The following is a 13195-nucleotide window of genomic DNA, read 5'->3' as shown; positions in this document are numbered from 1 at the left end:
TTCAGCACGTTTTTGAAGTCACCAACAACATGCAGAACACAAATGCATTTCATATAAACATATAAATATATATATACACACATATATACACATATATTTTTATATATGTCTAAGGCAGAAAATTTTAGTTTCAATAAAAATCACTCATGTTCCGACCTCCATGGCTTGGATGAAGCTTTGCCACTGATACTGGGTCGCTAACTTGAGCATCTTTGTAGAAGTTCTTTAATAAATGCACTTATTATTCAGCAACAGGAAACTAATGTTGCTCATAGTACAGGTGTAACAAAGTATTAGTAATGAAAGGGCATAGACTTATCCCTTTGTATGTGCAGGGGATTGGTTCCGAGAACCTATGGATACCAAAACCATTCTTCTGCATACCTTATGGCATTCTAAAATACTTAAAATATCTAATACCATACACTCTCTCTTTTTTTAGGGAAATAGCAAGAAAATTGTATTTAGAGGTACAGGGTTCCCTCCTCAAATATTTTTGATCTGTGACTTGTTGAATTTATAGATATGGAACCAATAGACACAAAAGGCTGGTCTGAAATAGGATTTTTTTTTTTTTCAGTAAGAAAAGCTATCGGTAATAGGAAGGAGATAGATTTCACTTAGAAATTAAGGAGACAGTTGTAAGATGGGGATAAGCAAATAGGATGATTGCCCATCAGTGTTTCTTGCCTGCTTTTCTCTATGCTCACAATTGTTTCTGAATGTTTTAAGTACACACAGTTAGTAGCTGATTATCAGTTCTGTTTGGTACATTTATTCGACATGCAGACTGAGTGCTGTCTTTATCCTGTGGCTTTAAACAAGGTATATGCTGTTTTAAACTGGCTTTTCAATTATGAGATAATGTCCAAGCATATACTTCTGATATTATCATGTTTAATAGTGTTGCCTTCATTTTAAAACTTATTTTCAAAGTCTTGTCACAGACATTTTAAAACTAACCCTATATTGGGAGCCATGTCTCTTTGCAGCTGAAGGGACAGAGGTAGCATTGGTGTGCCTCAAAACTCAGGGCAACTTTAGGAGTCCAGACTTCCCTCAGGCATTCCTCCCTTTGCTCTATTGTCTCATCTCTTTGAGTTTCCCCATTACTTCCCCACTCAGAAACTCCTAGTTCCCTCTTGTTCTGTTCAGCAGCCTGTTGGCGAGACCATTCTATCTTGTAATACAAACTTGTGAAACAGGAATTTTTAAAAAGTAGAGCATAGTGTTTTGAATGTACAGAGCATCCGAGCCTGCAGGTGAAATGCCTCGTCCTTCAAAGAGAAGCAGTGGTGACTTTATGTACAGTCACCACACCCTCACAGTGTGGCAGGAAGTTCAGCTTGCTTCTGGTTGTAATAAATGTTACCAACCCATACATTTTCAGAGAAAAAAAATTCTGACTCATAGATCCAGGCAGATAAAACTAGGGCTCTGGATGATAATCCATTGCAAGTTTCATACAAGTAAAAGCAAAACCCTTCTTTTAAGTAAAGCAAAGGTTGGCCTTTGTGTAATAAAAGTATTTTTCATGTGGATTTTGAGAAGTCAGTTCTTGAATGTTTTGAGTTTGCTGATATTAAGGTACAATCTTATAATCCTCTCATTACCATTGATGGATATGACCTTTCTCTTTCTTGGTTTTTTTGGGAAATGAGGGTAGTGATGCCTCCCTGTTAAGCTTGCTGTGATTGTAGTAGGAGTGCAGAATGCAGTGAGCTCTCTGCTGTTAGGCCCTTAGGTCTTGGAGGTCTTCGTGCATCATCTCTTTTGTCAGTGCTCTCTCCAAATCCTAAATAACTACCCACAATCCTAATGGACTGCTTTCCTGACATCTGCTTGGGCGTTACCACTTAAATAATGGTTTCTTTATTTCCTTTGAAAAAATTTCTCATTTTAGATTTATTTTACTTTATTTTTATGTGCACGAATGTTTTGCCTGCATGTATCTGTCAGCATGTCTGTGCAGCATGCCTGGTGTTAGGGAAGGTTAGACGAGGTCTCCAGATTCCCTGGACTCCAGTAAGAAGTTGTGAGCTACTATGTAGGTACTGGGAATCAAACTCTGGTCCTCTGCAAGAGCAGCAAGTGCTCCTAACCTTGTGCCAATTCTCCAGTCGTGTCCTTTGGAAAAGTAGCCACCGAGCCATCACTTTAGCACCCAAGATGTAATAATTTCTTACCCATAAGGTCCAAGTCATTTGTGAGCTAAAACTGTTGTTACTTTGTGGAAAATGTACGTTTCTATGCTATTACTCTGGTAAGTTTTCATTGAGCACCTTTCTACTATGTTCTGAATGATGCTGGCTGGGTGGCAACATAGTGGTGAGCAAAGTGTGTGTGTGTGTGTGTGTGTGTGTGTGTGTGTGTGTGTGTGTGGTGTCCCCACCCCAGAGTTATATAGAGCACAGACACAGTCTGGCTGTGGACACCATGGAAGACTAACTATGCCGGGCCATAATAACTGAGTGCTGCTTGTGGGCACTTCTGTCTTATAAACTACAGAACATATATTGTTCATGCTGCTCAGCCACAAAAGGCACTAAGAAGGAAAAGATAATGTTACTTGGTGTTAATGTTAGTAATTTAAAGACTGTGTATAGGCAGTGCATGTGACAAGAGTCTGTTAATATATTGAATGAAATTGAAATAGAAAAACTTGATTTTGGGATACCGGGAAGAGAACTGAGCCTAATTCAAAAAGTGATTTATGCAGATAGTCAAGAAGGAAAAAAGAGAAATAAGTTATATTATAGAGACTAGTATAATAATACAGATATAATAGTTATAATTAAAACAACAGGTTCTTTGGAGGATTCTGATGGTAGTTTTATGAATCCAAACTCATGAAAATTAAATATGTGGGAATCTTTAAAAATATGCAAGTTATACTTGAGTAAAGTTGTTAAACCTCCGTGTGTGTAACAGCCAGGATCTCGGGTTGCCTTTCGCTCTGCGGTGCTCAGGCACCAGCACAGTGCTTGCAGATGCCTGTGAGGTGTAGGCTGTCCTTGTTAGATAGGTGGAAGAGAGAAGAGATGAGACTAGCCCTTTGCAGAGACGCCAGATGCCAAAGATGAATTGGACATTTAATTGTGATTGAAGAATCGGCGTTTATTGCTTACACTTAACTTGGAGGAAAATCCTGGCTTTTTGGAAATACTTGCCAAGGTAAAGAGTTCCAGATGGGTACTTGCTTAGGCATCTGTTTGTGGGCATGTGTTTTAGTTATTGCCCAGGGAGTGGAAGTAGCAGAAGCCAGAGTTACTTTCAGAGAACGAATGCGGATACTGTTTGGCTCAGCAGCCTTCTACTTGCAGTGTTAGAAACAGTTTTAGGTTTTCACGGCCCGTGCCCCTTGCCCCTTGCCTGAGACTGGATCTGCTCTGCCTGTCCATGGTTACAGTGCTCCATGCTCCCTTGCTGTAGCGCAGCAGTGGTGCCTCGTGCTGTGCAGTGCACACAGGGTACTGTCTGTGCTGGACCCTGGAGAAACACAAGCTTGCCTGTTCCCAGCTTAGAACACTAGTCTGAGGTCCACCCAGGACTGGGACCCCTTGTCCCTTCATGAGGGGGCTCTACTTCAGGGCACCATGACTGGTGGTGTGCTCGAAAAGGCAAGTGGTTTGTTGAGAGAGTTCAGTGGCAAATTGGAGTTGGTATTTGGGAAATAGCCACTACAGGGATGTAGTTGGAGAAGAATTCAGGGTTTGTAAGTAGAAGAAAGACAGATTTTTTGTTTGTTTGATTTTTGTTTTGGTACCAGAAAAAAAAGGAAATGGAGAGTATTCACTTAATGAAGGGATATTGTAAGCTGTAAAGTGTGTGAGCAGAGACGATCAATCCTGGAAGTAAATGAAAGAGTATGCCAGACAAACTGGGCCAAAGTACAGAAGTGCTGGTGTGTTAGAAACAGAAGCCGTTGATGTGCCTGGAGTTGAACAAGGCCTAGGAGGTGGGGATCCCGTAAGAGTGTTTGTCCTGATACTTTGAGCTGGACAGCCTTTGGATGAGGTCCCCGGCGTCTGAGCATGGGATGCTGCTATTGACAGTGTGACCAGTGAGCTAAGGATTTTGGGAGTGCCGGGTGTGCACCAGGCATCATGCTGAGTGCTTTATGCCAGCAATGTCAGCACGGTGGTGCTGGTGCTGCTGCTGCTGGTGGTGGTTGTTGCTATTATCATCTGATTTTTTTCTTTTAAAATTAAAATACCTATAAATAAAAAAAAATCATGCAGATTTAAACAGACCTTGGGTCTAAAAGTCTCGACAAACTTCGCTACAATTGAATAGCTGTTCTGAACCTGAGGAGTGTCAAATTGCATTTTACTCTTTCACTACCAAATATACTTTTATGTAATTAACCACTACCAAAACCTAAAAAATTCCTATTCACTTTAAAAAGTGAGACTTGCAAAGTGATTTCCAGGTGATGTTAACGAGATAAAGTAGCTGCACAGCTGTCTGTAGGGTGTTGGACTCAAGCCCCAGTGGCGTTAGCACAGGTGAGAGCCCTAGGCCAGAAGAATCAGCATCACCTGCAGCCTCCTGTAGGTGATCTGGGCAGTCGTTCTGTAGCTGCCAAGAGGCTAGGGCGACTCAGGAATGGGAGCGAGTAGCTCTATCGAGACTGTAAGGTGTTCTCCTGCCTTAGTGATGCTCTGACCTTCTCTGGTGCTTCAGGAGTCTTAGCTGCAAGGAAGAGCTCTGGTTTTCTATCTCTGCTTACAGTTTAGAGCTTTATAATTAAGACGTTGCCATTTACATTGTATTGCATTTGTAAACCTATAAATTGAGATTCGTGTTAGGCCATCCAGGTTTTGAGGCTGAGCTGAGTGAAATAAAGGAGCCCTCATTTGCAGTAAGCCCTGAGCTTAGAAGAAACTGTAAGGGTGACTTAGCTGCAGTTCTGACTGCATCAGCTTTGTTTGTTTTGAGCCTCATTTAATCCCAAGGTGTGTGTGAGTAGATAGCTAGCTAGGCTTTTGAGCCTAAACTGTCTTAATATTGGTGTTGGTTTTTACTATAAACTAACAAAACAGCATTTGTTGAACTTAGGATAAAAATACATACATGTGAAATTTTTTTCTAGGTCCCAACAACTAAGGTTTCAGAGCTAAACCCTAATGCAAAAGTATGGGGGACTCATATGTTACATCTGGAGGCAAGTAGTGCGGCTGTCGGTGTGAATGCCTCCTGGGAAGAGGCTCCCGGCCGTCCTACAGACTGCGACCAGCAGGGTGAGTAGTGAGCCTGGAGCCGCTGTTAACTTACACCTTTGCCTTCCTCAGCATGCTGTCTTCTCCATTCACTCCTGGGCCCTGGCTTGTCCTTGGGAGCTTGTACAATCCAATTACAAATTTTGAGTAATGCCAATGTAGTAAGCTGTACTTTAAGGGAAAGTTATTCTTGTAACACATCCTCTGAGGACAAAACTGCAATTCTAGGATCGGATGCCAATGGCGATGGCGACAAAAGCCGTGAGAATGCCGCGCTCCCGGACGCACAGGAGGCAGAGCAGACAGACATGAGCACTCTGGCTCTAGACCATGCAGAATACGAACCTCTGCCTGAGAACAGCGATACGGGTAAGCCCGCTGTGCGATGTTTTCACTGAGAGTCTGGAGATTTAATTGTTAAATGTCAGTTTCTTAGTCTTGCTTTAAACAATGTACTTTTCATTGCCTTTGCTCAATGTTCCTTGAAACTGGTGGAGACAGGAGTGAAACCCTGGAGGGGAAGGTGTGCTGGAGAATCAAGTGGCTTCTGAGACAAATGGCACTGAGTACCAGAAGCCAAGGGTTTTCATGGGGTGAAGTGTCAAGACAGGCAGAGGTGGAGAATTAGTGTTGGAATTGAGGGTAAGGCAGGTTGGTGGGCTGAGAGTTAAAGAGTAGAACAGAGCAGTGGATAAAGGCCCTGGTAGCCAGAAGGACTTAAACTGTGTCCCCTTTGTTAGTGCAGTGACAGAAAGAAGTGACAGAAAGAAAGAAACATGGGGAAGCAAACCTGTTGGATTTTGTTTCTTACTGTTGCAGGGTATAATTACCTCAGGTTTTTTTTTTTTTTTTTTCTTTTTTCTTTTTTTCGGAGCTGGGGACCGAACCCAGGGCCTTGCGCTTGCTAGGCAAGCGCTCTACCACTGAGCTAAATCCCCAACCCCCTTACCTCAGGTTTTAAACCAAGGCCTGTCTTCTTGGTCTGCATTGCTTATGCTCGCCATTTGTAAATACAGGAGAGCATTATCTTAGTGAGCAGGAGCGGAGTTGGCAGACCCAAGGCTACCAGGCCCCGCAGTGTGAGATAACCTCATTTAGTTTAAGACTCAAATACGACAGAAGTCAGCATCGTTACTTAAGTAGAAAATGTAGACGTTAGATCTGCTTTAAACTGGTCAAATGAATAAGGTAAGAGTTTATAAAGGAAAGAAAAAAAATCAAGCCACATTGCTTTCTAGTAAATATGAATTAGCCATGTTGAATTTAAGTGATTTTATTAAACCTTCATATAAGCAAGGATTCACTAGCACTTAGCAATTTGATTTGATCAGCACTTCCTAATAATTGGGAAATGACAAAACATTGGGATAAACTGCAGTAATGGTGAAAATGGCTTTTTGATAGCAAAATGAGGGAAGAATGCTAGACATTTAAGGCATTTAAAGTAGATTTAAGAAAAAAGTAACAGGGGGTTGGGGACTTAGCTCAGTGGTAGAGCGCTTTCCTAGCAAGCTCAAGGCCCTGGGTTCAGTCCCCAGCTCCGAAAAAAAAAGAAAAAAAAAAGCAACAAAAAGAAAAAAGTAACAGGCTCTGTATATACAGGTGATGGGGATCCTATAGTAAAATGAAAGGAACTAAAAATAACAAAGTTTAGACTGCATATAAATCTTAAACTGGGAACAGAAACTATGCAAAAGACCCAAAGTAGGTAGTATCAAAAAATAATACGTTAAAATATGTCTGGGAATTCCAAATTCAAAAGAGTTTGTTCTTTGTAAAAGAGATATTTAAAGCTATTTTTGGAAGAAAAAGACAAAGACTTCTCTTTTGAAGCTAGGGTGTGGTGCCAGTGTGAAGTGTTTGTGGGTATTGGGAAAATAATTCCTTACTTCCACTTTTGTTTATGGTGTGATTGACAAAACCTACCGGTTTGTAAAGTGTTAACACATGCACTGGATTCAGTCCCCAACACTGGGCTGGAAGCAGATGAAGGGAAGGCTAAGGAAGGAGCAACTGAGGAAGCTCTCCACAGCTCTCCACAGTGGGCCAGCGTTTCCCAGGAGCAAAAGCAGCCTCTCTCCATGCCACAGCTAGAGAGCTCACAGGGATTTCAGCTTGAGTTTCCATAATGACTCACGGTCTCAAGCATCTTTATCCTTTTAAGATATCATTCTTTATTATTCTTTGACAGCTCAATACATGTGTGTACTGATCTTTGGGTTGTTTTCACCCTCATTCCCCCCACCCCCCAATTCTTTTCTTCCCAGCAACCCTTCTGACTCTTATGTCTACCCACTGAGTTTGGTCAGGGTCACTTTTGTAAATGCAAATTGAGGCTTAGAACTTATAGCTCCTCTCCTAGCGCCTAGTAGCAGTGAGGGGTAGGCTTCATGTGTTCCTTTCTCCCATTCATGATGAATGAAACAGTAACAGACTCAGTATTGCGCAGGTCCTCCCAGCTGCAGTTAGGTCAGTCCAGTGCCGTGTCACATGCCAAAGACACTGTTAGGCAGCACGCTTCATCTTCTGTAATGCTCCGTGAGCCTTGGATGCAGTGGTACAGATAGCCTTTAAAGAGTGTTTTAAAATTCACAGCAAAGACAGAGCAACACTGAAGATGGCTGTGTGCTCCAGGGCGCTTGAGCATGGGAGGAGCTAACAGGTCTGAAATACCCTCAGCTCTAGGCAGAAGAGACAGAACCAGAGCCACAGTAGGAAACCAGAAGTGCAGTTGAAGACTTTCTATAGGCTCTGGGTGAAGAGCAGGAGGAGAGTTTGAAACTACTGGGGACTGTAACTGGGCGTGACAGTGACTATTAGAGACAGTTCTTGTGCTTCTGGCAGAAGGAAGTGGGAAAGACCCGTTGTCACGAATTGCAGAGTGAGCAAGCTGTCCACCTTGACAGCAGTTGCCCTCAGAAAGAACTCCACCCCACACCCAGCCTTTCTGTTCTTCTCTTACAGTGATGTATTTACCACAAACCAGAATGAGGACTGACCTGTTCTACCTAGTGTCTTTCTTCCTGCCTTGAACACCACATTGTATTTAGTTGTTGTCCTGCTCTGGGCTCCTCTCTCGTAACAGTGCTTAGACTCTGTTTCTGACAATCTTAACAGTTTGAGGAAGAGCATCATGTGCTCTGTGATACTCCTGTCTAGACGTTTTCTCATGTGTTTCTATCACCATGCCTATAATGTGGGGTAAAGAGAAATCCACAAAGGTAAAGCGCCCTTTTTCATCATGTGTCAGGACTGCACACTTGGTGACAGTCAAGAAACTTAGCGTGGTGGCTGCTGACCTTGACAGCCTGCTGGAGTCCCGTTGATTTCTATAGTTAGGATTGAGGAGTAGTGCTTTTTCATGCCTAGGAAAATACTGGTTCATTTATTTTACTTATTTTTTTATATTATTTTTAAAAAGAAAGTAACCTCAGTCCTTGTATCTCCGTCTTGTAAGTCATCTGGAGTCTCACTGATGTCACCCAGTCCTGCAGCCTGTCTTCAGCAGCTCTCCTCTCTTACCACGTACAGTCCTTGCCTCCCCACTACACCTACTGTCTGGCTACCCGCATGGTGCTGTGCCTCCTGCACTGCTACCGCGCAGTTTGTGCTGGATCAGCTTCCACCATTCTGCTTTAAAAAAAAAAAAAAAAAAGATTTACTTTGTATATGAGTACTCTGTACATGTATGTGAGTACTCTATCTGCGTATGCCTACACGTCAGAAGAGGGTATCAGAACTCATTATGGATGGTTGTGAGCCACAGTGTGGTTCCTGGGAATTGAACTCAGGACCTCTGGAAAAGCAGCCAGTGCTCTTAACCACTGAGCCATCTCTCCATCCCCCAGTCTCCATCATTCTCTTACACAGTACCTTCTGTACACCTATGTCCTTCCATCAAGGTCCTTTGGAACGCTGTTTTGTGCTAGCTGTTCCTATGTCCTGGCCTCCTGAATTTGTTTAAGCCTTACTTAAGTTGTCCTTGCAAGTATGATAATTGCATTTACCCAATTCTTTAAAGACCCTATTTTGGCCAGGCCTGTTTAGGGGGTGGGGGCTTTTGGGTTTTTTGTTTGTTTTTTTCCTCCCTATGGTATTTGAGTCTCAGCTTTAACAGGCTCCATAGCGCTCTAATTATAGGCTATATATCTCACCCTGCTCTTACCTATTTTATCTGTGTGTGTGTGCGTGCATGTGTGCGTGTATTCGTGCATTCGTGGGCACATGTCTGGCATTTGAATATTCATGTGGCTAAAAGCCAACCCTCAGGAGACATACCAGGTCTTTCAGTGGAATCTGGACCTCATTGATTAGGCTGAGAAGTTGGCTAGCAAGCTCCAAGAATCTCCCTTTCTCTGCCCCCACTCTCACTCCCAGCCAGTGTTGGGATTCCAAGAGTGTAGCCTCATAGTCAGCGTACATGGATCAAAAGGCTAAACTCAAGTCCTCACATTGCTGCACAAAAGCACATACCAACTGGGCTATCTCCCCATCCCCAGGGTCACTTTTGTTGGTGATTTCTTCATCCTACCAGATCATTCTCTTCTCCCTCCTAATTCCCATGTACGTCACAGTAGACTTGCCTGGTATTCTTCACGCCAGAGGCGTCTCTGTAGGCACTGGCTCTTTGCCACTGCAGAGTGGAACACTGGCACACTTCTGAGCTAAATGGCAGGCCTTCGACTTCTTTACTTGGCTTTGGTACCATGTGGTTTGAGTCCTGAAAGGTGGTCTGCCCTCAGCGATTGTGTTAGCCTCTTGATTATACGGCTGCAGCTTCAGTCTGTCTGTACTGTGTAGCCATGGTAGTCTTTCCAGAACGTCGGTCCCCCAGATTGGCTCCCAGTCACTTCCAACCTCCCTGACCTGAGTCATACATGCTTCGTTCTGTGCCTTCCTTTTTTACTGAGTTCTTCACTCTACAGCTGTACTAGCCTCCTTGCTGTCTGATGGCACTGCCTCGCATGGGGCAGCACCATGCTACTCTGGCCCCGGGCCCTGGGCCCTGACTGTTTTCTTCTGAGTCACTTGAGTCTCATTACGCTGCCAAAGGCTTCTTCAGCTGTCCATTGTCTGCCTCTCAGTGGAATGTTGGCCCCCTGAGAGCTGGGGCCTTGCTTCTTTTAGTCTGAATTCACAGTTCCTTTATCAAGTAATAGTCTCTTCAGTATGGAGATTGTAGTGTGAATTTAAAGGAGATAACCTTGGAAAGTCTCCAGATGAGAGATTGACAGGCCACATTTTCACTTTCAAGTCTTATGGTCTCCTGTGTTTTATTCCTTGGTTATTTTTGCAATTTAGTTTCTTTTTGCTAGTGAAGATGTGTTTTGTTACTGCTCAGTATGACACTGTCGTGAACTGTCTTCTCTGCATTTGTTCTGAATTCCCCCACCTTGTCTACCTTTGCAGTCTTTAACCTTGACTTTTAGAATACAAGTGTCCTCTGTGTTCTCCTGTCTGACATATGTACAGACACTTGTTAGTGTTCCAATGCCTTCAAATCAGTGATAGTAAACACTAGTTCCCAAGGTGCCCTGGGTGCCACAGCTGTAGGCAGGGGCTTCTACAGTGCATTGCCTTTCTCCTGCTGCTGTCTGTGACATACACACATAGTTTCTCATTAGTCCCTCAGACAGCTGGGAAGGAGAGCTTACAGCTCCCCATAGAACATGCCTAGTCCTGCAGAGCAGATGGCCCGTGTATCAGCGGCCTCCAGCTTTCTTCTTGATGCTTTGGTCTGGGGCTGTTGGGTTGTGCTTACCTTTTGCGTTGATTCTTTGTTGTTGCTGTTGTTGTTTGTTTTTTGTTTACTGTTATTTAGAGTCAATGTGCTTGTTTATTACCTGAAAACCTTTTCTGAAGTACGGCAGGACCAAGGAAGCCTGTGCCGACTGTTGTTGTGACAGTGACTGCTGGACTTGGCTACGCAATACCATTGCTTTCCCAGCTATTGCGTTTATTTTGTTTTTCCTGGGATACTGCAGATAAAATAGCACTTTTCATATTATTGTACATATATACAGGTGAAAACACTGAAATGCTGTACTGGATCCACCTGCTTGGTAAATTTTAAGCCTTTTTTCCTGAGTTGTTTATTACTTCTGTATAGGAGGAAATGAGTCTCAACCAGAAAGCCAGGAAGACCCTCGGGAAGTACTTAAAAAAACATTGGAATTCTGCTTATCTAGGTAAGGCTGTTAGTGGTTTGTTTTGTTTTTTTTTTTCTAATGCCTGATATCTCTTGAATTACACTTTGGCTATTGATTACAAATGTGATTTTTCATAGTGGTATGTTTATAAATACCTAATTACATGTCTGTCTACTCATCAGAAGTGCTGTAGAGAAGTGGTGGTGACCCTCAGGCCAGGGATGTCCAGCTTTGCCTCAGATCCACTTTGGTGACGGTTGTCTGGACTGTTGTTTGACTGTGGATTTCTGCATATGCACAGCATGCTGTAGGACCTTCAGATGAATGCCCAAAACACTCGCCGCTTTAGTGGGCTCCTCCATTTAATTTCCCTTAAGTGACATCTTGCTGGAAAATGTTGACCTTTTGAGTTAGTGATGAGAGTAGATATGTGGAAGGTAGGTAACTGGCAAAGAGTGAAGCTCCCTGTAGCTTTGAGGACACGACCGTGTCTGAATGAAGGTCCCACAAAGACAAGGAGGCCTGTTTAGGATAAAGGAACAATATCCAGGCACCCTTCCTTCCTCCCCTTTATCACAGCTTAGTATAGCAGATAGCATGGTGTAAAAATGAAAGATACTTTTGTCAAAGTTTTGAAGCTCTGCTCCGTTCCCTGCCATTTATAAACCTTTGGTGTAGCCTTCCCATAGCTCCCAGTGTCAGCTCTGAGAGGAGGAACGGTGAGCAGGGCTCCTCTCAGGCAGTCTTCACTGAAGGAGGGCTGTGGAACCCAGCTGTGCTTTTGTTCTGTGGTGCTTTAGAGACTGTGTGTTGAATTGCATATGGTCTTTTCCCTGAGGATTCACAGAAACATTTTCTTTGGCCCAAATGCCAGGAAGTAGTACATCTTGTCCTGTTTGCTGGTGTATGGTTTTCCTTCTTCCCCGGGCTGAAGGTGCTAACCCTGTTTTCTTCTTGTTATTGACGTTGGCTGCCCAGAAGCCACAACTTGCAGAACCTTTAACATGTGTCCAGATGGTATGGCACATCTGGGGTACTGACATTCTTCTGGCCTTTTGTATTTCTTGTAGCTTTCTGATTCATTTAACTAGATTTCCCTACTGTGAAAAAGAAAATAATTCGTGTACATTTTTAATAAATTACTCAAACATTGTCCAAAACAAAGATGTACTATAATTGCACCCTTTTATTGGTTTGTTTTGAGTTACTGTTTTTGTTTTCTTTTTCTTCCTTTAAGACAGGGTCTCTCTCTCTCTCTCCCTGTTGCCTTGGCTATTCTGGAACTTGCTCTGTAGACCAGGCTGGCCTCCGACTCAGGGATCTACATTGTCTCCTTCCTGAGAGTTAGGAGATAAGGGTGTGTGCACCATGCCTGGCTATAATTATGTTTTAAAAGAATTATTTCATTTTTGGCTAATTTTGATTCTGTCAGTTGAGTGAATATCATATGGAGTTTAGACTCAGCTCTCATTTCAAAGCTGTCTCACCACACTCATGCCTCTTGTAAATCGGTTTTAGAAGTGAAAGTTCTTTTAAAGTAGTATCAGTTAGAAGAGTTTGCTTTCTTTCAACAGGGAGAATCTTGCTAGCGACATGTACCTTATATCCCAGATGGACAGTGATCAATATGTGCCAATTACAACGGTGGCTAACCTTGACCACATCAAGAAGCTCAGTACTGATGTGGATTTGATTGTTGAGGTCCTGAGATGTAAGTAGACAGTGAGTTAAAGTTGACGATTGTCTTCACGTTATCTGTCCTGTTACAAACCTTCTCACCAACAGCACCATACGGATTTGGGTGTAAATTAGATCCTCCTCTCC

General features: G+C 43.0%; 1 protein-coding gene across 18 annotated transcripts in view; it reads left to right on the top strand.

Annotated features, from left to right (window-relative positions):
• Larp4b (La ribonucleoprotein 4B) overlaps positions 1–13195 on the top strand; it is a 95796-nt gene that overhangs the window by 37618 nt on the left and 44983 nt on the right. For all 18 annotated transcript variants that reach the window (XR_010058882.1, NM_001107361.2, XM_063276485.1 and 15 more), the window contains 4 exons: positions 5096–5243; positions 5451–5591; positions 11332–11410; positions 12946–13082. Coding sequence is in view for 17 of the 18 variants with exons in the window: in NM_001107361.2 (NP_001100831.1) it covers positions 5096–5243; positions 5451–5591; positions 11332–11410; positions 12946–13082 (505 nt within the window). In the remaining variant the exon portion in view is untranslated. The remainder of the gene's footprint in view (positions 1–5095; positions 5244–5450; positions 5592–11331; positions 11411–12945; positions 13083–13195) is intronic.

Source organism: Rattus norvegicus, chromosome 17, assembly GCF_036323735.1.
Source record: "Rattus norvegicus strain BN/NHsdMcwi chromosome 17, GRCr8, whole genome shotgun sequence".
Classification (NCBI taxonomy): domain Eukaryota; kingdom Metazoa; phylum Chordata; class Mammalia; order Rodentia; family Muridae; genus Rattus; species Rattus norvegicus.
This window is presented reverse-complemented; position numbering and strand designations above follow the sequence as displayed.